Source organism: Gorilla gorilla, chromosome 6, assembly GCF_029281585.2.
Source record: "Gorilla gorilla gorilla isolate KB3781 chromosome 6, NHGRI_mGorGor1-v2.1_pri, whole genome shotgun sequence".
Taxonomy (NCBI): domain Eukaryota; kingdom Metazoa; phylum Chordata; class Mammalia; order Primates; family Hominidae; genus Gorilla; species Gorilla gorilla.
In genome coordinates this window covers 15,489,877-15,517,069 of record NC_073230.2, presented here as the reverse complement: position 1 = coordinate 15,517,069, position 27,193 = coordinate 15,489,877, and the positions used below count along the sequence as shown (strand labels likewise).

General features: G+C 36.7%; 1 protein-coding gene across 5 annotated transcripts in view; it reads right to left on the bottom strand.

The window, feature by feature from the left end:
- The window catches only part of GLCCI1 (glucocorticoid induced 1), a 119,873-nt gene that overhangs the window by 14,120 nt on the left and 78,560 nt on the right, over positions 1 to 27,193 (bottom strand). For 2 of the 5 annotated variants that reach the window (XM_031012841.3, XM_055347209.1), the window contains exons 4-6: positions 19,436 to 19,552; positions 14,725 to 14,877; positions 3,852 to 4,062 (exon numbers count right to left, since the gene is read on the bottom strand). In XM_031012841.3, the coding sequence (XP_030868701.2) occupies positions 3,852 to 4,062; positions 14,725 to 14,877; positions 19,436 to 19,552 (481 nt within the window). The remainder of the gene's footprint in view (positions 1 to 3,851; positions 4,063 to 14,724; positions 14,878 to 19,435; positions 19,553 to 27,193) is intronic. The other 3 variants (XM_031012842.2, XM_055347210.1, XM_055347208.1) reach the window with 2 other exon arrangements.

Sequence of the window (27,193 nt, the reverse complement as noted above, 5' to 3'; positions counted from 1 at the left end):
CATCCCTCATTAGGGCAGCTATTCACTGCAGCTATCCCTCTCCCCTCCATGTCTATCCAGGCTCCTACAGATGTCTGAACTAGTTACTCTACCACAGAACAAATCTCTCCACAGCAACTGCAGAACATGTAGGTACTCCAAATCAAATCAATCCTAGTTGACTTCAAAATTATAGAATTAATTCTGTTTTCATAATGATGAAAAGCTCTAGGAAAGCTATACAGCTTCCTTTTATGTCTTTAATAAAAAAACACCAATTTATGATTTATTGTAGAAAACATACATTATAGGAAAGAATTAGTATCTTTTTTTTGAGATGGAGTCTTGTTCTGTTGCCCAGGCTGGAATGCAGTGATGTGATCTCGGCTTGCTGCAACCTCCACCTCCCAAGTTCAACTGATCCTCTTGTCTCAGCCTCCTAATTAGCTGAGACTGCAGCTGCATGCCACCACACGTGGCTAACTTTTTGTATTTTTAGTAGAGACGGGGTTTCACTATGTTGGCCAGGCTGGTTGGTCTTTAACTCCTGACCTCAAGTGAGCTGCCCGCCTTGACCTCCCAAAATGCTGGGATCACAGAAATAATTAGTATATTTAAAAATAGCAAAACCCAGAGTTTGGGCTTTACATAAAGAAGAAACGAGTCAGAAACTAGCCTACAGTTTGAATGACATAACATATGTTAGTTCCAGAAATTGTAAAATTTCTGGACAACTCCCTCCTTTATACTTTTAGTATTCTAAACATCACTGTATAATAGTGTATTATTTGTTTACATTCCTAATTACTCCCTACTACACTATAAATTCCTTAAAGACAGATATCACATCTTATTCATCTCTATTTCTCCACTCTCCAGTACAATATCTGACATACAATAAATGCTCAATAAGTGTTCCTTAAATAAACTAGAAGTATAACCTCAGTTGAAACACATAAACCTCAACTCCCAATTCTAACATACCCATGTGTGCATAGTTACATATATAAAAGGGATAGGTGCTATTTTAATTTTCTCTTTATAAAGATGGTATTTGATTTGAGAACTAGAAACCTTGTATTGCATAACAGAGAGCTACACAGTTTTCCAGGGAGTAGTAACATCAACTTGATCTTAATCACAAAGTAATGCCTCTCAGCTAAACATGGTAGATACTATGAAACTGATGTCATGGGGCTTTAATTCTCAAACTGAGGTGATCTTGTAGAAAACAGAGAAATGTCTTAAATAATTCTGAAACCCATTCTATATAAGTTCTAAAGAGATTTTTAAAAAATCACTATTAAGCAACATTCATCACCACTAATTGTTTGCCATGTGCCAATAAGTTGTGCTAAGCATTTTGCTGTATCTCATGTAACCTCAATGATATGAGGAAGGTATTATTACCCTATTTTACTAAGAAATATTTTTTAACTATTAGGAAAAAAACCTTAGCTTTAGAGATGATCTGAATCAATGTTCTCATTTTACATATTAAAAAAACAAGAGGATGAATATAAAGAAATTAGTGTTATGCAGGCAGATATCTGGTATGTAAGAACAAAAGGGCACAGAGGAAAATATACCAACAAAGGCAAACTTAGGAAAAGGTCTAATCTGTCTAAGAAATGGTCAGAATTCATCTTATTAGATAATTGCCACGAACTAGGCTAGGGAAGGAGGTTTTGACTAAGCTGTGTATTAAATAATTGATATTTTTTCCTGAAAGGATTAGGGAAACTAACAGGTGATAATAAAGGTGACTATTTTTATAGCAGCAGCTACCATTCATTAAATCTTTGAGAATTAATGCAGGTTTTATGTCCAAAACTTCCCAGGATTCAAATGCATTCCTATGGTCCCAAAGCCAGTGCTACTCTTAACTTCTATGTTACAATGTCTCCTGCAAAAGACCCTGGCAGGAGAGTGACATGATTATACCTTCTCATAATAAAATTGATTTTACATCTTTAGGAAAAAGAGCTATTATATATTAAAGAACATGCACTGTTTGAAACTTATGATGTAAGTGAAGACCTGTGAACTACAGAAACCACTATTCACTGGGAGGCCCTGAAGGCAATCTCACAACCAGTTAACCAAAATGGAACTCATTTACCATCTTCTCAATACATTTTCTTTTTGGTTCAGCATCTCTCAATTATCCACAGTATTAAAGAAAACAGAACTCCAGAATTAACTGTCTAGCTGTACTGCCACCATTATTTCTACCCCAGTTACAAGTGTTAAGTAGCAAAAGTGGCCAACCTGAACTGTACTTAATAACAAAGAATATGAGTTTGGAATGAAGACAGACTGGTTTCTCTATTTACCACCTACACAACCTAAAACAAGTTACTATTATTTATCATTTCCATTTACCTTCAAAACAAACACTCCTACTGGAAGCAAGATGTTTTATTGTGAAACATCCACATTAAAAGGTTGTCAGGAAGTGATTAAAGGTGTTTATTCTCACAGGATGCTTCAGTGAAATGAAAATTTCCTAGTCTGACATTTTAAGAAATGGAAGACTTCCCACATGAAGCCAAGAGACACCTGGTACTATATTCAATATATCCTTAATGAAGGAAGGGGGTCCACAAGGCCTTCAATAATGAAAGAGTCAACAAGAAAGGGGAGAACTGTTAAGATCTACCCACATATAAAAGCAGAGGACAAAGTCCAAAGTAGCTTCCATTTAATATCTTAGAAGAGTTAGGTATAATGATAAGTAAAAGAAGTCAGACACAAAGAATATATACCACATTATTCAATTTCTATGAAGTCTAGTAACAGGGGAAATTAAATTATAGTGATGGAAGTCGGCAAAGTGGTTACTTTCAAGTGGAGAGAGGAAGGATACTATTTGGGAAGAGGCGCAAGGGAGCCTTGTGGGATAATAAAATTCTTCTATATCTATACTTGATCTAGGTAGTGGTTTCAGGAGCACACACATATGTAAAAATTCATTTGGCTGAGCACTTATGATCTGGGCATTTTACATACAACAATACATCAATCATAGGGGATGGGGTCAATTCAGAACAAGGACCACAAAACTCCTGCAAGATTTTATAAACTGTCTAACTTTGTATAGTTTTACAATTTTGTTGCCATTGACCTATTTCTCTATGGTGACAAGCAGTAAATTTGTTATAAACATAAGTTCAGTGTCTCTTTGTAAGTAGCTAGGAAGGAAGAAGCTGGGCAGTCTACATGGCCTTCTGTAGCTAGGTCTTAGGGGGCTAAAAACAGAAAGAACCCAGGAAGTGTTGGTAGACAAGTGGTGGTAGACACAAGGATAGAAGAACATGGAGAGATAGTTGGGCTTGATAGGAAATAAGAATCCCAGATGTTCTCAACAGTTAATAATTTATCTACATACTATAATATAATCCCTGATGTCCTGTAGGTACTCACTAAGCTTTATAAACTTGGTTAAAAATACACTCACTTTTTCCAACAGAATTTTTAGAAATTATTTCCTCGCAAATCAATCTGATTATAAAATCTAACTTTAAGCTTGATTTTACCATGGTAAAGCTAACTTTACCATAACCATCATCCGCTCTGGACAATACCAAGGAAAAGATCTATGCATTATATGAAGTTGTACACACTCCATTTTATGGCTTTTATTAGCTGTTAGAACCATGCGCTGTGCTTCTCTGACACATTTATGGAAGATGTTTGTTAGAGTCACAAAAAAGGGGGTATGTGAAACCAATGAACAAAGAAACCTAGATTAACCAATCTTTGACAATGTCACCACTGAACAAAAGAAAAAAAAAGATGTAATGGTCTAAGACAAGGTATAATGAGCAAGGCCCATAACAAACCCTCTAAGTGGACAATTCCATTCTTACCTTTATCACGATCATAGAGCAAATCTTCTGTTGAGCAAGGGCTACCATCCTGGGATTCCGGGGGACAAAAAGGGGAGACACAGGGTGAATGACTGCTGCAGCTACTGCTGCGCTCCTGGACAGAAGGAGTCTGAGTGTCAATGCTGCGAGTACTACTGCTCCGGTAATGAGCAGGAAGTGGAGCTCTTCGACCATCTGGTATGTCCAACGGCTGTAAGAGGAATACCATTAAACATCCAAATGCTGGTGCATATATTCATCTACATAGAAAGCACATAGTATTTCCTTTGATTTCATATTCCACCACTACTGACCCAATTTATTCTTCAAAGGCTAAAGACCAAGCTTGTGTCTTAAGCTAATTTCTGCGTATGTTACCTTTATTGAACTAAACATTTCTTTTAAACCAAATTGTTTGCCTTAAAAATTCCATAGCTCACTGTATGTACCTGTACGTCAGCACATCCCACAAAACTCTTCAAGGACAGCAGGAGTCCTGTGCCTGGCATTACTCCTGGCACATGGCAGATATTCAGTAAACATTTGCTGAAAGAATTAACAAAGCTAAAAAAAAAAAATCACTTTGACTTGCTTGTAAGAAAAAGTGAAATCTCATATTCCTCATATTCACAGGTACAGATTTTTCTGTTTGTTCATTCCTTCCTAGTTTAATTTTTAGAGGTTATGAACAGAACCATAGTTTCTATTTCCTTTGCAAATTATCCAAAATTTCTAATAAAGAGGTTTACTCTATTAGTACTCAATAGAGTTTATTAATGTAACTCAGAAGAATTCTAATATTAGAAGAATTTGGATATCAAATTCTACTAACTCAGTATCCAACTAAGTAGGACTACTCATAATCTTCCTTAGTTTGAATACTTTGTTCTTAGTAGCAAAAAGAAAGAAAAAAAGGAAATCATCATCATAGAGCCACATATTTTGGTCTTGAGGGTACCTCGGAGCTCACTGGTCCATTGTTTTGTTTTCACAAATGAGGAACCTATAGTTCAGTGACACAGCTAATTAAGTGGCATCAGAGATTCTGCTGCAGTGGACTCTTTCTGCTTTACTACTCTGCTTCTGTAAAAATAGATCTTACTCCATATTCTTCATTTGTGTGCTAACAAAGTGAGGTTAACAAGTAAAATTCTCTATATTAAGTTATATAATTGAAAATATTTGTTGTTATTAAACACACAGGACTGCAATGCTAGGGAAAAGAACCAATATGCTGTTAATTTATTTATAATTTATTTTCACTATTTATTGTGTCTATTGCTCTTACTCTGATCATTGTCATTTCAGAGATTTTAGAAAAACTGTCAATAGGGGAAATGAAGGAAGGTAAAATCAGGTGAGATTCAAAATGTATCAATATTTTCTATACCAAACAAGTGAAGGCCGAAATCTGAAACTATGCAAATGAAAACTTCATTTAGAGTTCTGCCCCTGCTGCCCTTGGAGTAGAGAAGAAACAGAGAGGCTGAGGGCTTTACTTGCACTGCTAGCATGACATACTCACCATACAGAGAGGAGCCCATGTCCTCCCTGTGAGCCCTCGGCACCCCACCTTTCACCCGGTGGGGCTCCCGGCTCAGGCCAGCAGCACAGCTGCCCCACCCCCTGGCTGAACATCCCAGTAGCAATGGATCTGTGTTTCTGAAGTGGAGCTCCCAGAGGCAACCGAAAGCCCCTCTGCCACTGCCACTGCAGTGGTACTGCCCTTGCTACCCTTGTACTAGGAAAGGAGCAAAGACCCAGAGTGCTTTAACCACACTTCCAGCAAGCTGCCACTGCCCTAAGAAGAGGTCAGTCTGTCTCCCCCCGGCTTGAGCCCACAACGCAGCTGTCCTACTCAAAGCCAATCACACTGACTGGCAGCAGTTCTGCTATTTCTCTGGGGTGGACCCCAGAGACAAGGGAAAGGCCCTCTGCCATAGCCACTGCCAAGGTCCCTTCCCCTGCTGCCTCCAAGCTGGGAGAGAACATAAAGCCTTAGCTCACCGCAGGGCTGCAGCCTGGGAGTGCCAAGCCAAGATCTGCAGCCAGCACTTGAGTAGGAGAGGAGCCCACACTTTCAGAGCACTGACAGGGAGCACAGCTGCAATAGTGAGGAAATACAGAAGAGCCACGTGGCTGAGCAAGAGCTTACCTACTGGCCATTACGCTTAAGAGCCATCAAACTTCAATCAGAGTGCAAACTTCAATACTGAAAATACTTAGTTAATAAACCCTCCTGTGAAACTAAGGACAATAAGTCAGCTACAAATAAAAACCTTGTACAATGCCTCAGACTCTAAAAACATCCCGAAAAGTCAACCGACTGTACAAATTATACCACGGTTGAAGGAACATCAGCCCACACAGGTGAGAAAGAACCAGTGCAAGAACTCTGGCAACTCAGAAAGCCACAGTGTCTTCTTTCCTCCCACTGACCACATTAGTTACCCAACAAAGGTTCTTAAACAGGTTGGAATGGCTGAAATGACTGACAGAAAGAATTCAGAATATAGAAATGAAGGTCATCAAGATTCAGAAGAAAGCAAAAACCCAATCCAAGGAATCTAATGATTACCATAAAATAATACAGGAGCTGATTGATGAAATGGCCATTGTAAGAAGGAACCAAACTGATCAGAGAGTTGAAAAACACACTATGAGACTTTCATAATGCAATCCCAAATATTAATAGCAGAATAGACCAAGCTGAGGAAAGAAAGAATCTCAGAGCTTGAAGACTGGTTCTCTGAACTAAGACGAAATTTTTTTTTTCTTTTCTGAGATGGAGTTTTGCTCTTGTTGCCAGGATGGAGTGCAATGGCACAATCTTGGCTCACTGCAACCTCCGCCTCCTGGGTTCAAGAGATTCTCCTGCCTCAGCCTCCTGAGTAGCTGGGATTACAGGTGCCCACCACGATGACTGGCTAATGTTTTGTATTTTTAGTAGAGATGGGGTTTCACCACGTTGGCCAGGTTGGTCTTGAACTTCTGACCTCAGGTGATCCTGCCTTGGCCTCCCAAAGTGCTAGGATTATAGGCATGAGCCACCGTGCCTAGCCACAATTTTTTTTAAAAAGAATAAAAAAGAATGAACAAAGCCTCTGAGAAATACTATGTAAAGAGACTAAATCCACGATGCACTGGCATCCCTAAAAATGATGAGGAGAAAGCAAGCAACTTAGAAACCATATTTCAGGATACCGTCCATGAAAACTTCCCCACCCTCACTAAAGAGGCCAACATTCAAATTCAGGAAATGCAGAGAACCCCTGCAAAATACTACACAAGAGGACCATTCCCAAGATACATAATCATCAGATTCTCCAAGGTTGGAATGAAAGAAAAAATGTTAAAGGCAGCTGGAGAGAATAGGCAGGTCACCTACAAAGGGAACCCCATGAGGCCAACAGCAGACCTTTCAGCAGAAATCTGGCAAGCCAAAAGAGATTGGAGCCTATTCCAAGTGAGAAGTGGCTATCTAGTCAAACTAAGCTACATAAGCACAGGACAAATAAGATCCTTTTCAGACAAGCAAATGGTAAGAGAATTCATTACTACCAGACCTGCCTTACAAGAGGTCCTGAAAGGACTGCTAAATCTGGAAAGGAAAGAACGTTATCAGCCACTACAAAAACACAATTAAGTACACAGAACAGTGACACTATAAAGCAACTACACAATTAAGTCTGCATAGTAACCAGCTAACAACACAATGAAGGATCATGTACATATCAATATTAACCTTGAATGTAAATGGATTGAATGTCCTAATTAAAAGGTGCAAACTGGCAAGCTGCATAAAGAAGCAAGACTAAACAGTAGGCGTCTTTAAGAGACCAGGCTCACATGCAAAGACACCCATGCGGTCAAAATAAAGGGATGGAGAAAAATCTACCAACCAAATGGAAAACTGAAAAAAAAGCAAGATTGCTATTCTAATTTCAGACAAAACAGACTTTATACCAACAAGTATCAAAAAAGACAAAGTCAGTATATAATGGTAAAGGATTCATTGCAACAGGAAGACCTAACTATCCTAAATATATATGCACCCAACACAGGGGCACCCAGATTCATAAAGCAAGTTCTTAGAGACTTACAAAGAGACTTCGATGTCCACAAAATAACAGTGGGAGACTTCAACACCCGACTGCCAGTATTAGCCAGATCACTGAGGTAGAAAATTAATGGAGATGTTCAGGACCTGAACTCAACACTTGACCAAATGAACTGAACAGACATCTACAGAACTCTTCAACCCAAAACAATAGAATATACATTCTTCTCATTACCACATGGCACATAATATAAAAACAAGCACACGAATGGACATAAAACAATCCTCTACAAATTCAAAAAAACTGAAATCATGCCAACCACACTCTTGGACCACAGTACAATAAAAATTGAAATCAATACTAAGAAAATTGCTGAAAACCATATAATTACATGGAAATTAAACAACCTGCTCCTGAATGGCATTTGGGTAAACCATGAAATTAAGGCAGAAATCAAGAAATTCTTTGAAACTATGGGACTAAAGATACAACATACTAGATTCTATGGGACACAGCTAAAGCAGTGTTAAGAGGGAAATTTACAAGCTCTAAAGGTCCACATAAAAATCCGATCTCAGATAACAAACTAACATCACATCTAGAGGGACTAGACAAACAAGAGCAAACTAACTCCAAAGCTAGCAGAAGACAAGAAATAACAAAAATAAAATCAGAGCTGACCTGAAAGAAACTGAGATGCAAAAAACCATAAAAGATTAACGAATCCCTGCATTAATTCTTTGAAAGAATAAGTGAGAGAGACTGCTAGCTAGACTAATAAAGAAAAAAAGATCCAAATAAACAAAATCAGAAATGACAAAGGGGACAGTACCATTGACTCCACAGAAATATTAAAAAACCCTCAGAGACTACTATGAACACCTCTATGCATACAAGCTAGAAAATACAGAAAAAAACAGGTAAATTCCTGGAAACATACAAACTCCCAAGACTGAACCAGGAAGTGAGAATCCCTGAATGGAACAATAATGGTTCTGAAATTGAGTCAAAAATAAAAAGCCTACCAACCAGAAAAAGCCCTGAACCACATGGATCCACAGCCAAATTCTACTAGATGTATAAAGAGGAGCTAGTACCATTCCTACTGAAACTATTCAAAAAAACTGAGGGGGAGGGACTTCTCCTTAACTAATTCTATAAGGATAACATCATCCTGATACTAAAACTTGGCAGAGACATGACGATGACAACAAAAACTTCAGGTGAATATCCTTGATAAAAATAGATGCAAAAATCCTCAACAAAATACTAGCAAGCCAAATCCAGCAGCAGATCAAAAAGTGAATCCACCATGACTAAGCAGACTTTATCCCTGGGATGCAATGTTGGTTCAACATATGCATATCAATAAATGTGATTCATCAAATAGAACTAAAAACGGAAACCACATAATTATTTTAATTGATACAGAAACGGCTTTCAATAAAATCCAACATCCCTTCATGTTAAAAACCTCCAACTAGGCACTGAAGGAACATACTTCAAGATAAGAAGAGCCATCCAAGAAAAACCCACAGCCAACGTCATACTGAATGGGCCAAAACTGGAAGCATTCCCTTGAAAACTGTAATGAAACAAGAATGCCCTCTCATCACTCCTGTTCAACATAGTACTGGAAGTCCTGGCTGGAGCAATGAGGCAAGAGAAAGAAGTAAAAGACAGCCACAAATAGGAAGAGTAAAGGCACATGATCCCTGGTTTTAGACAATATGATTCTATACCTAGAAAATCCCATAGTCTCTGCCCAAAAGCTCCTTGATCTGATAAACAACTTCAGCAAAGTTTTAAGAAACAAAACATACAAAAATCAGTAGTGTTTCTATATACTAACAATATCGAAGCTGAGAGACAAATAAAGAACACAATCACATTCACAATAGCTTAGGAATACAGCTATCCAAGGAAGGGAAAGATCTCTAGAATGAGAATTACAAACCACTGCTCAATGAAATTAGAAATGACAGTATCAGAAAGAAAAACATTCCATGCTCATAAATAGGAAGTATAAATATTGTTAAAATGGCCACACTGGCCAGGCGCGGTGGCTCACGCTCATAATCCCAGCACTTTAGGGGGGCCAAGGTGGGCAGATCACGCGATCAGGAGATCGAGACCATCCTGGCCAACACAGTGAAACCCCGTCTCTACTAAAATACAAAAAAAACACAAAAAATTAGCTGGGCATGGTGGCACACGCTTGTAGTGCCAGCTGCTCGGGAGGCTGTGGCAGGGGAATCATTGGAACCTGGGAGGTGGAGGTTGCAGTGAGCCGAGACCATGCCACTGCACTTCAGCCTGGCGACAGAGCAGCAAGACTCTGTCTCCAAAAAAGTAAAAATAAAAGCCATACTGTCCAAAGCAATTTCCAGATTCAATGCTGTTCCCATCAAACTTCCAATGATGTTCCTCACAGAATCAGAAAAATCTATTTTAAAATTCATATAGAACCAAAAAGGAGCTTGAACAGCCAAGGTAGTCCTAGGCAAGAAGAACACAGCTAGAGGCATCACATGACCTGACTTCATACTATATTACAAGGACACAGTAACCAAAACATGGTACTGGTACAAAAGCAGACATATAGACCAATGGAACAGAAGAGAGAGCCCAGAAATAATACTGCACACCTATAACCATCTGTTCTTTGACAAAGTCGAGAAAAATAAGCAATGGGGAAAGTACTCCCTATTCAATAAACGGCACTGGGATAATTGGCTAGCCATATGCAGAAGACTGAAACTGGATACCTTCCTCACACCATATACAAAAATAAATTCAAGATGGATCAAAGACTTAAATATAAAACGTGAAACTATAAAAACACCAGAAGATAACCCAGGAATTACCATTCTGGACACAGGACCTGGCAAAGATTTCATAATAAAGATGCCAAAAGCAACTGCAACAAAAACAAAAATTGACAAATGGGACCTAATTAAACTAAAGAGCTTCTGCACAACAATAGATTTCAACAGCAGAGTACACAGACAACCTACATAATGGGAGAAAATGTTTGCAAACTATATATCTGACAAAGGTCTAATATCCAGAATCTAAGAAATGAAAACAAATGAACAAGCAAAAACCAAAGAATCCCATTAAAAAGTGGGCAAATGGCCAGGTATGATGTCTCATGCCTATAATTATAATCCCAGCACTTTGGGAGGCCAAGGCAAGAGGATTCTTGAGCTCTGGAGTTTGAGGCAAGCCTGGGCAAATTAGCAAGACCTTGCATGTACTAAAATTAAAAAAAAAATCAGCTGGCTGTGGTGGGACAGGACTGTAGTCCCAGCTACTCAGGAGGCTGAGGTGGAAGGATCATTTGGGCCTGAGGGATTGAGGCCACAGTAAGCCATGACTGTGCCGCTATACTCCAGCCTGGGCAATGGAGCAAGACCCTGTCTCAAAAAAAAAAAAAAAAAAAAGAAGAAGAAAAGTGGTAGGCAAATCACATGCACAGACACTTTTCAAAAGAAAGATATACATGTGGCCAACAAGCATATGAAAAAATGCTCCACATTACAAAAATGCAAGTCAAAACCACAATGAGATACCATCTCACATCAGTTAGAATGGTTATTAAAAAGTCAAAAAACAGGCTAGGTGCGGTGGCTCACACCTGTAATCCCAGCACTTTGGGAGGCTGAGGTGGGTGGATTGCCTGAGCTCAGGAGTTCGAGACCAGCCTGGGCAACACGATGAAACCCTGTCTCTACTAGAAAAAAAAAATACAAAAAGTTAGTCGGGCATGGCAGCATGCACCTGCAGTCCCGGCCATTTTGGAGGCTGAGGCAGGAGAATCGCTTGGACCTGGGAGGCAGAAGTTGCAGTAAGCCAAGATCACGCCATTGCACTCCAACCTGGGCAACAGAGGGAGACTCCATTAACAAAAAAAAAAAAAAAAAAAGTCAAAAAAACAGATGTTGGCAAGTTTGTGGAGAAAAGGGAATGCTTATACACCGCTGGTGGGAATGTAAGTAAGTTTAGCCACTGTGGAAAGCACTGTGGTGATTTCTCAACTCAAAGCAGAATTACCATTCAACTCAGCAATCCCATTATTGAGTATATACCCAAAGAAATATAAATTGCTCTACCATAAAGACACATGCGTGCATATGTTCATGACAGCACTGTTTACAATAACAAACATACAGAATCAACCTAAATGCCCATCAGTGGTAGACTGGATAAAGAAAATGTGGTACATATATACCATGGAATACTATGCAGCCATAAAAAGAGTAAGACCATGTCCTTTGCAGCAACATGGATGGTGCTAAAGGCCATTATCCTAAGTAAACTAACACAGGAACAAAAAACCAAATACTATACATATTGTCACTTACAAATGGAAAGTAAACATTGAGTACATATAGATACAAAGAAGGGAACAACAGATATCAGGGCCTACTTGAGGGTAGAGGATGGGAGTAGGGTGAGGATTGAAAAACTACCTTATCAGGTAGTATGCTTATTACCTGGGTGGTGAAATAATCTGTACACCAAATTCCAGTGACATACAATTTACCTATGTAAGAAACCTGCACGTGTACCCTTGAACCTAAAAGTTAAAAACTTCATTTGTCTACAGCATGCTGCTAAACAAAAACTATACCAACTTCACAACAATAACTATTCTACTCTAAAGATAATTTTTAATTATCTATCAGTTTGTTTTATAAACAAAAAAAGTGAACAAATTGTCTGGTTAACTATGTTGGAATATTGACATAGTTAACCAGACAATTTTCCTTCTTTTTTGGCTACTGGCCAGTTCATGGTGATATTTTAATTAAAACTTTGAGGTACACTTAATCATAAATCTAAAACTTCTAAAAATTATCTTATAAGTTTGTAGCTTATCCCAGAATAATTCTGATATGGCTACAATTGAAGTATGGCTTATTAAAAGCAGAAGTACTTTACCAAGTTTTTTATTTTAGTATAGTTTTGCTTTTTAAGGATGTTTTTAAGGAATCAGCAAATATGTGAATTATCTCATCCTCTAAAAATTAGACCCAAAGTTTACATCTTTACATGACTGTTCTTAAACTTCACTTAATGTATAAAGAAAACAGTTTAATGGGCTGGGCGCAGTGGCTCATGCCTGTAATCCAAGCACGTTGGGAGGCCGAGGTGGGCGGATCACTTGAGGTGAGGAGTTCGAGACCAGCCTGGTCAACATGGTAAAACCCTGTCTCCACTAAAAATACAAAAATTAGCTGGGCATGGTGGTGTGTGCCTGTAATCCCAGCTACTCAGGAGGCTGAGGCGGGAGAACCACTTGAACCTGGGAGGAGGAGGTTACAGTGAGCCGAGATGGTGCCATTGCACTCCAGCCTAGGCAACAGAACAAGACCCTGTCTCAAAAAAAAAAAAAAAAAAAAAAAAGAGTTCAATGGTAAACAGAGATGCCATGATGTCCAAAGAGTTCCTTGATGTTGTAATATATATAAAATTATAAACTTAATATGAAATGTCGAAGGAGAGTAAAATAGTACAACCTTTTGGGAGGGTAATTCTGGCAATATTCATCAAGATTTTAAATGTACAAATGCTATGACCTAGCAATTTCACCGCCAATTTTAAAATGGGGCGAAAGATCTAAATAAACATTTCTCCAATGAGGATATACAAATGACCACTAAAGGCTGGGTGCAGTGGCTCACGCCTGTAATCCCAGCACTTTGGGAGGCCGAGGTGGGCGGATCACGAGGTCAGGAGATCCAGACCATCCTGGCTAACATGGCAAAACCCCGTCTCTACTAAAAATACAAAAAAATTAGCCAGGTGTGGTGGCGAGCACCTGTAGTCCCAGCTACTCGGGAGGCTGAGGCAGGAGAATGGCGTGAACCCAGGAGGTGGAGCTTGCAGTGAGCCGAGATCACGCCACTGCACTCCAGCCTGGGTGAAAGAGCGAGACTCCACCTCAAAAAAAAAAGACCACTAGCACATGAAAAGATGCTTAACATCTTCAGCCATTACGAAATGCAAATTAACACCACAATGATATATCACTTCACATCCACTAAGATTGCTATAATTAAAAAAGGACAGATAATTACAAGTGTTGGTGAGGATGCAGAGAAATTGGAATTCTTATACACTAGTAGGAATATACAACAATGCAGACACTTTGGAAAAGAGTCTGGCAGTTCCTCAAAAAGTTAAACATAGAGTTACCATGTTAGCAATTCCAACCCTAAGTATATACCCAAGAGAAATGCAAACAGTATGTTCACACAAAACCTTGTATACAAATGTTTATAGAAGCATTATTCACAATAGCCAAAAAGTAAAACAATCCAAATTTCCATTAATTGATGACCGAATAAATAAAATCCATATAACTGATTAATATTTGGCCATAAAAAGGAAGTCACTGATAACAGGCTAAACATGGGTGAACCTTAAAAACACTATGCTAAGTTAAAAAAAATCCAGTTAAGAAGGCCACGTTGTATGATTCCATTGATATGAAACATCTAGAACAACCAGCAAAAAATCCATCAACAGATTAGTGACTGCCTAGGGCCAAGAGTATTACAGGGAAATGAGAGACCACTGTGAAAGGATAAAATGTTTCTTTTTGGGGTGATGAAAATGCTGTAAAATTGATTGTGGTGACAGTTGTATAACTCTGAATCTGTTAAAAACCACTGAATTGTACACTAAATGAGTAAACTGGATGGTATGTGAATTATATCTTAAAGCTGTTACCAAGAAAGTACTTTTCAGACAGTTCGTTATACCAGAGAAAAAAAGGATTCAAATATCCCATGTAACCTTACCTTGGATACTTCTTCCTTCCCATTATTTTCTTTAATGAATACCTTTTCTAATTCAGGACTTATTCCTTCTACATTGCAGGGCACACGTGAAACAGATGATTTTGGCACTGATATATTTGACAGTGGCATAGGAACTGACCTTGATCCAGTAGCCTATGAGATAAGATAAAGGTGGTATCAAATTATTTGTGGTCAAAGCAATCAAGAACTAAAGAGTATGGTAAATATTAAATGAGATAAGATAAAGGTGGTATCAAATTATTTGTGGTCAAAGCAATCAAGAACTAAAGAGTATGGTAAATATTAAAATTGAAACTCAATGAACGGAGTTATTTCTGACCTTTCAAATACAATAAAATTCAGGTGCACATATAGAAATTTAGGTTCTGAAGTAAGAAAGTAAAATGAAAATTACATAGTCAAAATAATCCTTTCAAATCCCTTTATGTAAGTATAAAGGTATACCTGTATAATGTATATACTTGTTCAGTAGAATGGCAGAATCTTCTGCATTATTTACATTGTTTTCCTTTTTCTATTTCACGGGAACAGCATAGTTGAAGTCACGTAACTTAAATATATCATGTAAGTCTACTGTATAGCTCTGTATGAGTATGTTTACAAGATGTTTGTTTTCTGTACGGTGACAATTACCTTCTAGTATTTGGCATTTCCATCTTGTCAACTATTTCAGAAAATCTGTTGGATTATTAAGTAATGTGGCAACAGTATTATGCTAAGTTCAACAACTCACTTAACAATTTAAAGCCCGTTTTCAAAAGTCCTTGGCAGGAGTTCTCAAAAATTAACTACCACTAATAGTTGTTAAGGAAAAAGTGTAAGACAAGCTTTTTGATACTTAAGGATTTATACAACAAGAAAGAAATAAGAAAAATAAAGATTAATAAGGTAAAAATTAAAACAAATGACCTCTATCTTACACTGAATCCAGTTGACATACATGATCTGTGATAAGGTAGACTGCTAATCATTGGTTAGCACACTAATAATATTTCCCATACAATGGTGTATTCTTGCCAACTGTGAGTTGCTGCTCATCAGTGTCTTTTGTCTCTTATTGATGCATGAACTTTTATCATATTGAGGTTTTAACTCTTTTTCATATATTACTATCAGTATTTTTTCAAATACTGTTGACCCTTGAACAACATTGGTTTGACCTGTGTGGGTCGACTTACATACAGATTTTCTTCCACCTCTGCCACCCTGAGACAGCAAAACCAACCTCTCCTCTTTGTTCTCCTCCTCAGCCTACTCAAAGTGAAGACAATGGGGAGGAAGACCTTTATGATGATTCACTTCCACTTAATGAACACTGAACATATTTTTTCTTCCTTATGCTTTTATTAATGACCATTTCTTTTCTCTAGGTTACTTTATTAAAGAATATAGTATATAATACGTGAAACATACAAAATATGTTAAGCGACTATTTTACGTTATCGGCAAGGCTTCTGTGCAACAGTACGCTGTTAGTAGGTTAAGTTTTTGGGAACCCAAAAGTTATAAACAAATTTTCAACTGCATGAGGGTCAATGCCCCAACCCCCATTGTTGTTGAAGAGTTAACTGTATTTTATCAAATAGGTAATCAACTTTTATCAAATATTTTTCTTTCTGGATTTTTACAGTTTTTCACATTTAAATACTTAACCTATCATGATTTATTTTTGTGTATGGTGTAAAGTCTCAGTATTATTTCCCCCACACAGTAATCCAATTGCCCCACCATTTCTTTACGGATTCTGTATTTGATTTCTTGGAGCTACTATCTGATAATCCCTAGGCAGAGTGCCACTTAATTGCTATAATTTTATATTACATTTTCATATCTTGTAGGAAAAGTCTTTTCAAATTTTCTTTTCTATTAATGGGCCCTGCTTTCTCATTGGCCTTTGAAGACAATTTTTCAAGTAATAAAAACAATTCCTTTTAAATTTGCACTGGAATGCAAAACAATTTGTATATTAATTTCAGGTAAATTGCTATTTGAAAAATACTGAATCTTCCCATCTATTAATGTGTTAAGACTTCCCATTTATGTGTCTTATATTTCATGTTCTCAAAGATGTATAGTTTACATATTTCTTTTAAGTTTGATTCCAGGCATTTTGTATTTTTCATCATATTTTGAAACATTACTAGTATAAGAGGAAACTGAATTTGGTTATGTTTATACTTTATCTAGTCATCTAGTTTCAGTTTTCCCCTTTTCATTACGGAAAATTCCAATCATAAACATAATTCAACAGAGTAACACAATAAACCCCCAGGTACACATAATCCAGCTTCAAAAATTATCAACATTTACCAACTTGTTTCATGTGAACACGCTTTTTTGGTTTTTGGAATATTTTAAAGTACATTCTAGACTTCATATTCCACCTACAAATATTCCAGTATGTATAGCAAAGGATAATAATTTTTAAGAATAACCACATGGTAAAAATTCAATGTAAATTTGAACAATTGTGTAAGCATTCTTTGTTCAGTCAAGTGATCTAGTGTAAGCGCACTGGACTCCTAGAGAAAAACTGCTTGAAACAAACAATATGTTAATTGTATCAGATTAAGAAGAAAAAGGAAGGCATATAAGAATTTTCACTTCAAATGCCTCAGACTTGCCAGTTTGTTTTACAGCTTTAATGAGGTATAATCAGCATACAATAAAATTCTCCCATTTTAAGTATGCAGTTTGTTGAGCTTTGTTAGTATAGTCACTTTTAGAACCCTCTATCATCCAAAAAATTTCCCTAGGGCCTCTCTGTGGTCAATCCGCATCCCTAAAACTTTGTTTCGATAATGTTGCCTTTTTGAGAATTTAATATAACAAATCATACAGTATGTAGCCTTTTGCTCCTGATTTCTTTCACTTAGCATGATGTTTTTGAGATTCAACTATGTTATTCCCTGTATCAGTAGTTCCTTCCATTTTACTGCCTACAGTATTGCATGGATGCATGGATATATGAAGTGTTTATCCACTCACAACTTGACAGATGTTTGTCTGTTTCCATTTTTTTTTAGTATTATGCACAACGCCTCTGAGAAGATTCATGTACAAGTGTTTGTGTGGACATATGCTTTTATTTCTCATGGATTGATATCAAAGGGTGAAAATTCTAGGTTGAACGGTCAGCATATGTTTAACTTCTTAAGAAAATGACAAAATGTTTGCCAAAGTAGTTGTACCTTTTTGTGTTCCCACCAGAATGTGTGGCTGTTCTGGTTGTTCCACATCCTCATCAACACTTGGTATTGTCAGTATTTTTCATTTTACCTATCCTATCATTAGTTTTAATAGTCTAGTTAATTCACTTTGATTTTCTAAATATATAATATGTAAGTAGTGATAATTCTTTATCTTACTGCCCTGTTCTAGAACCTCTAAATCACTAGCAAATAATATCAATAATTATAGACATCCTTGACTTTTTAACAATTATGCTACTAATATTTTATTGTTAGGATTTTACTGTATTTGCAGTTAGTCACATTATGAAATATCCTATTTTTAGTTTAGTAAGAGGTTATTTATTCTTTTAATCACAAGATACTAAGTTTTTATCAAGCGTAATTCAGCATCTAAAAAATCAACTGTCTTTTCTACTTTGGTTTTCTGATGCAATGAACTAAATTAACATATTTCCCAATGTTGAATCATCCTTATCTTTGTGAAACAAACCCTAATTGGGGTTTGTTTTGATATACTGCTTGGGTTTCTTCTGTTACACTACTATTTTCTTCCATGGGATATGTTAGTATTTACTTCTAGGGGAAAATAAAAATGTTAATCCTCAATTTCTTCATATGTAAAATAGGGATAAGATACATAGAGACACAGAGAAAGATGGGTAAAGGAACTGTTAGGAAGATTAAATGAGATAATGTGCATAGTTGCTCAATAAATGAAGGAAGTAAAGATTTCAATCCAGGTCAGTATCATCCTTGACACCACCATCCTCTGTTTTATCTGTTATTAAGAGAAGGCTAACCATTGAGATGGATTCTCGCTCTGTCACCCAGGCTGGAGTGCAGTGGCATGATTTCAGCTCACTGCAACCTCTGCCTCCCGGGTTCAAGTGAGTCTCCTGCCTCAGCCTCCGAATAGCTGGGATTACAGGAACCCACCACCAGTCTGGCTAATTTTTTTGTATTTTTAGTAGAGATGGGGTTTCACTATGTTGGCCAGGCTGGTTTCGAACTCCTGACCTCAAGTGATCCACCTGCCTTGGCCTTTTTTTTTTTGAGACGGAGTCTCGCTCTGTCGCCCAGGCTGAAGTGCAGCGGCGCGATCTTGGCTCACTGCAAGCTCCGCCTCCCGGGTTCATACCATTCTGCTGCCTCAGCCTCCCGAGTAGCTGGGACTACAGGCGCCCGGCACCACGCCCGGCTAATTTTTTTTGTGTTTTTTCAGTAGAGACAGGGTTTCACCCTGTTAGCCAGGATGGTCTTGATCTCCTGACTTCGTGATCCGCCCGCCTCGGCCTCCCAAAGTGCTGGGATTACAGGCGTGAGCCACCAAGGCCGGCCGCCCGGCTGCTTTCTAACAATCTTTTTATAACAATTTAACAAACTAGTAATTTAGTAGAGCTAAATATTTATGGGTTTTTTTAAATGCTGAAATGATGAATTCCCTTCCTTAATGAACTAAAAGTAATTATTCAAATCTGGACAAGAAGTTAGCCTACCTGAGTGTGACTGATTGTTATATGGTTGCCATGAAGAGGTGACTGGCGATCTTTCTCCTTACTGTGACGACTACTCTGTTTACTGCGTTGTAGTTGCTGCCTCAGTTTGGCGATCTGCTTTGGGGACAGGGAAAGAGAAGCAAGAAGAGAATAAAAGTGAATACCAAATTTTTGTATTTATTTCTTCAGTTTTGGGGTACTGATTAAAACATTTTCAAGTTTCTAAGAAGAGACAATATTTCACCACAATGATTTACTCTTGCAAGTTTTTAGGATTAAGATTATTAAAAATGAGAAGTAAATATATGCTACAAATGCTTCACTTTTACAAATTTGAATAGTGTTACTGGTAAATATGCTAATTACATTTCCCCAGATTATTTCAGATTTTACCTTTGTAACACCAGAAATATCCTTTTTGAAAACCTTTTATAAGATGAAAAATAATATTTCAAATGCCTACTGATTAAAGTTAAACCTGATCTCTAAACATATGCACCACATTAGTTTCTAAGTTCCTGTCCTACATAAACAAAATGGATCTGGTTTACCAATTACTAAACACTTTAAAATTGTAAATCCCATGGTGTTGTGGAGAATCAAAGCTATTTAGTAACTTATTAATATTTAATATATTACTATATATATTACTCTGTAATCATAAAACCTTTAAAAACGAATATAATTTAGGGTATATTCTCCTAAAAGGAAGGGCCACACTTCCCTGGTTTCACAGAAAAGTCATTACTATAATATGACCTGGAATTCATTAAACTACTTACATATTTTAGGTCATGTAAAAAAAATCCTGAGTATTTTAAAGGAAACCATTAACAAATTGGGGGTAGTCATTTAATATTGGTATTATTTTCCTTGTAGAAAAGATGATGTTAATCAATTAATAATTATTCCCTGAACATCTACAATGAGCCCAGAGAGATACAACAAAGATATAATGTATTACAAAATTATCTAAATATTTACCTTGAATAACCATGGCAATAGAAAATTAGTATTAAAGCCTATAAATGCTCAAGGGTAAAAGTATATAGGTCACTGAGAAAACTAATGTTTACCTGTGGTTAATAGAAAACAATATAGAAGAAAATAAAGCACCCAAACAAGGAAGAATTTATATCCTTTCTTTTATGGTGAGATCTTTAGATCCTTTTAAGTTTTTTAAAGCTCTATGTAGCTTATGGATCTTTCATAAAATGTGCTTGCAAAAGATACACAAATAAGATTATGTGAATATTTGTGTGCCTTCCTCTCTATTGAACTGACATAATTTTCTTGCAGGGAACATTAATTTTTACAAGAAAATGAATCAAAATTTGTAGGTAATCAATATAACTCAAGACAGATAATTCTCTATGATAAAAAAGAAATAGGATTTCAAATTGTACAATTCATTTAGTCAGGACAGAGGTATAAAAGCAAAACTGCAAAGAGCTTATATGAAAGAGCTCAGAATGCCTAGAGATTAATAATATAATCTGTACTTACTCATTTAAAAAAATATTTAAACATAAAATCTTAAAATTGATAAATATTAGTCAATCTATTTTTTCAAGGCCTCTGAGATGTCAAAATAAGCCAGAAAATTTTGTTCTAAGCCGATTTAACAAACCCCTGAATACAAAAAGCCTACATTATGCTACAAACCTTAGTTCACTTAGATTACCAACCTAAATAATATAATCCTATAGCTTTTCACATGTACTGTGAATTCCAAAGACAGACCTTCTTTGGAATATAACATAGTTATGCTCTTGTTTACAATCCCGTGGGAATTAGGGTAAAAGTCCATCTTTCTAAATGTATATTATATACTTGGCATATTTCAAATTCTAGTCAAGAAGTATGTGAGATGCCTAATTTAAACTTGAAATGGGTCCCAACTACACTAGCTCCAAGGTTTTAAAACATTAGTTAGGGAATAAGTCAGCTGGGTGCAGTGGCTCACACCTGTAATCCCAGCACTCTGGGAGGCTGAGGCAGGTGGATCAGCAGTTCAAGACCAGCCTGGCCAACATGGCGAAACTGCATCTCTGCTAAAAAAAAAAAAAAAAAAAAAAAATACAAAAATTAGCCAGACGTGGTCGTGTGGGCCTGTAATCCCAGCTACTTGGGAGGCTGAGGCAAAAGAATTGCTTGAACCTGGGAGGGGGAGGTTGCAGTGAGCCAAGATCCCACCACTGCACTCCAACCTGGGCGACAGTGTGAGACTGTTTAAAAAAAAAAAAAAACAAACAAAAACAAACAAACAAACAAAAAAACAAAAAACAAAAAAAAAAAACAGAACAAAACCATGAAAAGGTAGGAAATAAGTAAGTGATCCTGGGTCACAAAGAATAAATAATAACTATAGAGAGAGTAATTAGCATAGTCACCAAGAGAAGATTAAAGCATTTATGCAATTAAATGAAGAAAAAACAGAAACTGGCCTTACTTAACATCTGAGAATCAGAAACACATTTTTTGAAAACTTAGTAACATCATCTCTTTACTTGCTATTTTTGTCCTGATTATTTCCCCCACTACTGTTAACATTTGAATAAATAAATAAATAAATAAATAATACAAAACCAAAACCCTTATCCTCAAAACACTGGTTGTGCACTTTTGCCTCAAGGACTGAAGAAGACAGAAATCTTTCTCAGAATGAATTCTATTCCACCACAGAGCAGGGAAATGGGAAATCTTAACTTAAAGGACTAAGGGATGGCAGTGAGAAAGGAAGCAGGATTTGGGGGCTTTGGGAAGAAAAAAAGAGAAGGAGCAAGCCTAAAACCAGGAAAAATGTTATAGATTATCACTAGCAAGAGACCTGGTGTCCTCAGTTCACCCTTCTTATCCACAGGTACCACTGCACCACGATACAAGCATAACCATCAGAGGTAGCTGGAAAGTAAAGTAATTCTTATTTCTAATGTTAGGACAATGTGGGAAGTATGCCACTCCTGCCCTAAGGCAGACTGCTGAACAATATTTGCTACAGAAAGACCACCCATTACACACAGTGGTTAAGGTCTCTCTATCCCACTACTATATGTTGGTTTATAACCAAGATTCCACAGAACAGTGTTTCAGTGGGAAAAATATATCCTGGGTGTGAGACATCTAACTGATAACTAAACTTTTAAGCCATAACCAACTCAAAACTAGGAAATTAATTTTGGAAGTTAGCTCCCCACAACTTAAGAACAACCTTTTGAAAAAAGAAAATTCAATCCATAAACTGTAATAATCTGTATTCAATAGTTAGAAACTCTGAATATTTAAAGATAACCTGCCCTAGGGTGCCATCTTTGGTTTGCGGTTTGAGTGCTGAGCAAGCATTAAGGCACCAGACTGAGGGGTAAATCCAGGCTAGACCAAGCTCTACTCAGCAAGCTTGTAGCCTTAGCAGAATACTCAGGCTACCTGAAAGAAGCCTTTTCCTTCACTAAAAGACACTGCCCTTTAAAAAAAAAAATCTTATGCTAATGGGGCTACATCTACTTAGAGGGGGTGCTTTTATCTAATTCACACAAAGGTGACCTATAGGGTAGTACCTGCCCAGGACAAGGTGACTAAAGCTAAAATCCTTTTTAACAGGAACCAAAAGTAATAGCTATAATTCTTTTCATCTTTGAAAAAGAAGACAGAGATACCATTAGAATAAAAAGGCACATCATACACTGGGAAAATATATTTACAACACATATACCCAACAAAGAATTCATATCCACAATATGTAAAGAACACCTACAAAGCAGTAAGAAAAAGTCTAATAGTAGGCAAAAGACTTGAACAGGTACTTAGCCAAAGAGAATATCCAAATGGTCAATATGCATAAAAAAGGTGGTCAACATCATTCTAATGAGGGAAATATAAATTAACACCCATCATAAGGTCTAAACTTAAAAGATGACAAAACCAAATGATGACTAAGACGTGAAACAACTGGAACTCTCCTTCCATTGCTGGGGGTGAAGGGTGTTCTTTTATTTTCACATAGTAGCCTTGACCACAGAAGATTTTCTGGGGGAAGTGCTTATATCCTCAATACTAAGTCACTCAAGGTAACAGCTGAAGAGCAGAAAGCAGTAACCTGACTCAAATGAGGCAAAAATTCTTAATTCAGTTACCTGGATGCAGAAATGAATGACATGCCCAAGGCTGTAATTAGGTTCTAAGGTTCTTAGTAGGAAATAGTACTAACAGAAGAGGAAATCATGCTGATTATTCAAGAGGGCTGGGGAGCTATGCTTCCTGCCTTGCATGGCAAAGAGGAATGAGCTACCGGAAAATAGAAGACCTCTGCAAATACACAACTATGATGTCTATTTCTGCTAATGACATTTCTAACAACGGACATTAGAACACACCCTCTTTATGTAAAGGGATATTCCTATAATAGAAATTTATCCTTTGCCAAATGCCAGTAATACAATTTTAAACAAATTATAATTCAACATGCTGAAAATGCTCTGATGATGCACATTCTGCCTAATAACATATTCTTTCCAGCAATTATTAAGAGTAAGTATAGGCCAGTTTGATGACTGTGTCAATTAACAATAAAAAAGCATCATTAAAATTTGCCTATCTAATTATTTACTGAGTACTAGCATTGTAGAAGGCACTCTGCTACTTGCTTTTATATGAATTATCTCATTTATTTTTCAAGAAAAGCACATGAGATAGGTACTATTATTATTATTTTAAAGGTGAAGAAATACAGGTAGAAAGGTTAAAAAAATATATTGCTAAAAGTCACATTGTTAAGTGGTAAACAAGTGTTTGGACTCAGTAAGTGGAATTCCACATTCTGCTCTCTTCATCACCATTCTATACTGACTGAAGAATGAAGTTAACTCACAAGGAGACAAATCTTACAAAAATTACAGACAAATGGGAATGGAAAAGGTGACAAAGGCTGAACTGAGATAACTCCTTCCCTAAAACAATCACTGAAGATATTAACTCAAGTACTTTTTCTGAAAATATAGTTTGAAAAATCATGAATCTCAAGCTGTTAATCTCTTCTTTATAAAATGGGAAATATACGACAAACTTTAATGTTTATAAAGATCACATGTCCCAAAAGAAAGGTCTATAGTCTAGTTAAAAGTAAATTTTATATATTATATCCCTCTACATATAAATTTTATATATTATATCCCTCAACAAAAATCTCAAACTTCTAAAAATAAAAATTTTAAACTTCTGCCTTCCTACAAATATGAATAATCACTGTTGTTTTCCTGTTTTTCTTTAAAGTGTCAGTAAGCAAACCCTGATGAACAAACTGCTCTTCATTCAACACATGCACACAAACATGCACAAAGAAAACACATACGTGCAAGCACAATACATATACACAGGGAGGGTCATCGGTAAGCACATCTACCCCTATACATCCATCCACAAACAGACATGCTTGCCTACATGCAGACTTCACATAAACCCACTGATCCCGGAATAGACAGAGATTCCACACACCACGCACCCCCGAACCCCCAGATTCACCTCTACAGATACAGCTAGCTTTGGAAGAATTTTTATACATATAAGTTTTAATATAGAAATGTATTTACAACTATTAATAAACCATATTTGTCAAGAGACATTTTAATACCAGACTAAAATTTAAAAACACTGTTCACAAATCCATCTGATGCCTCAAATTTATATTGCAGATGAGAAAAACTCAAAAACAAAGTACCTTCCCAATGTGAAACAGCTAATAAATGGCAAATCCAGTTCTACAGCTTTCATTTGTAACCTCTATTACCTAGCGATGCTACTGAATACTGTGTGAATGTTCAACTGTAAATAACTACCAATAAATAACTATTGGCTCATAATTTCAACCACTGCATAACTTCCTTTCTTGATGCTGGAGATATTACAAGCCGTGAAACTGAAATAATAATGAACAAAAATTTAATGAAGCGATTAAATGACTGTATATTAACTTACTGGTTAAGTTTCTATATTTTTTGATAAACAATTTATGTGACCTTCAAAACTGTTCCTATTGGGTCTGGTTTTTAAAAGATAATGAAAGCATTATAAAACATATTTACGATTCAATTTAATTTAGACAGAGACTTTACTGGATAAATAATATATGTATTTTTAAAAGGTTTATAACATAATTCCTTTGATTTCAAAGAGATAATATAAAATATTCAGACTATTATCTTGTAGGTCCAGAAAAACCATTACTGCAATTGTTCTTCCCTAATATCATTACAAATATGTACTGAAAATACCAAGAATGAACAGAATGTTAGGGCAGACTGTACCCTCTCAGTAAAACTGTAGTTTTATTAAAGTATAAGGGAAGTCTTACTTTAAAAAGGAGACCCTATCAATAATACTCATTAATCACTTTTGACTGGAAGCAAGAAACATCCCTAATCATTTATTTTACTCCTTCAGATGGTTCCATCTAAAAAAAATATAACCTACTAATGAGAGGGCTTGCTGGTGAAATAATGAAGCAACATGTGATTTTATTCTTCTTTCCACTGAGTGCCTTAAAGAATAGTAAATCTATCTTTTTCAATTTTTGTTTACAAAAATCAGAATAGTAAAAACAAAAAAAAAGAAAACAACAATATAACAGTTCTACTTACGTTCCCTCTGGGACAAACGGTAAATGTGCTTACTGCTTATTGTAAAAGCAGTGGATTACCCAAGCTCAGTGTTCCTCTTCTATAATATGATCTACTGTATGTACAGGATCCATCTGAGTCTTCCTCATTTCCCCATGGGACTTGGGGTCCAGGAGAATTGACATAAATTTGATGTTCTTGATACTTGCTGTGCTGTGAATAATAAAGTCACCTGTCTCTAAATCAGGAGTCTTATACCTTCTGCTAGCATCTATGAAAGAGTAACAGGTTACCTTATGAGGTTCCAAGTAGGATAAAATCAAATCTAATACCTAAGACAGTATACTTCCTGCTTTACCTCAAATGAAAAGAGAGGAGTTTTAATGGAACAACTTGGAAAGACTCATGTATGTTCCCCATAATTAAGGGGACTGGTATTTGACTCACACTCCACACTCTGAAAAGAGTGAGGTAGGATGATATAGATTTACTGCTGCATTAGAATAAATCTAAACTCCCTGTATTAAACAGACTCCCCCACCTCCCAAAAAAAATTGGTGAGAGTTTCTCAGGAGCCATTTGGGAAATCTGAGTGTGTGAACCATCATGAAGGGTTGTTTTTAGGTCCTTCTTAAGAGGGCCACCAAGAAGAGGAAATAGAGCTCAGCAGCTGAGAAGCTGAAGGTTATTTCTAGAATTCTAGAGGCTAAGAGAGAGTAAGAGATACACTAACCCAGAAATAACTGTAGGTAAGAGATGTGCAGAACAGGGGATCTCCAAAGACCCATGAAAATGTAAGAGAAAGTCAACTTTAAAAATCTGTTAAGCCCAGAAAAAGTAAAACTCTCTTATGACAGTAGCAGTCAAGTAGGAACATTTCTATCCCATTTCCTTTTCCCTCATTTTTCCAAGCTCCAACTCCACAGAGGTCAGAAATAGAGACTGTTGAGTTAGGGAAAAAATGAGCAAGAAAGAGAAAAGAAGCCCCTGGGATCCCTTCACCCATGATAAGTCACCCAGCAGCAGTACACTCTGGGAGAAGGGAAGTAGCTGTAAACATAAAAAGATATGTAAGCTTTGATTATCATAAGAGATAAGAAAGCATTTACTCACTTAAAGGGAACACAGGAGTTAAGGAGTGACCAGA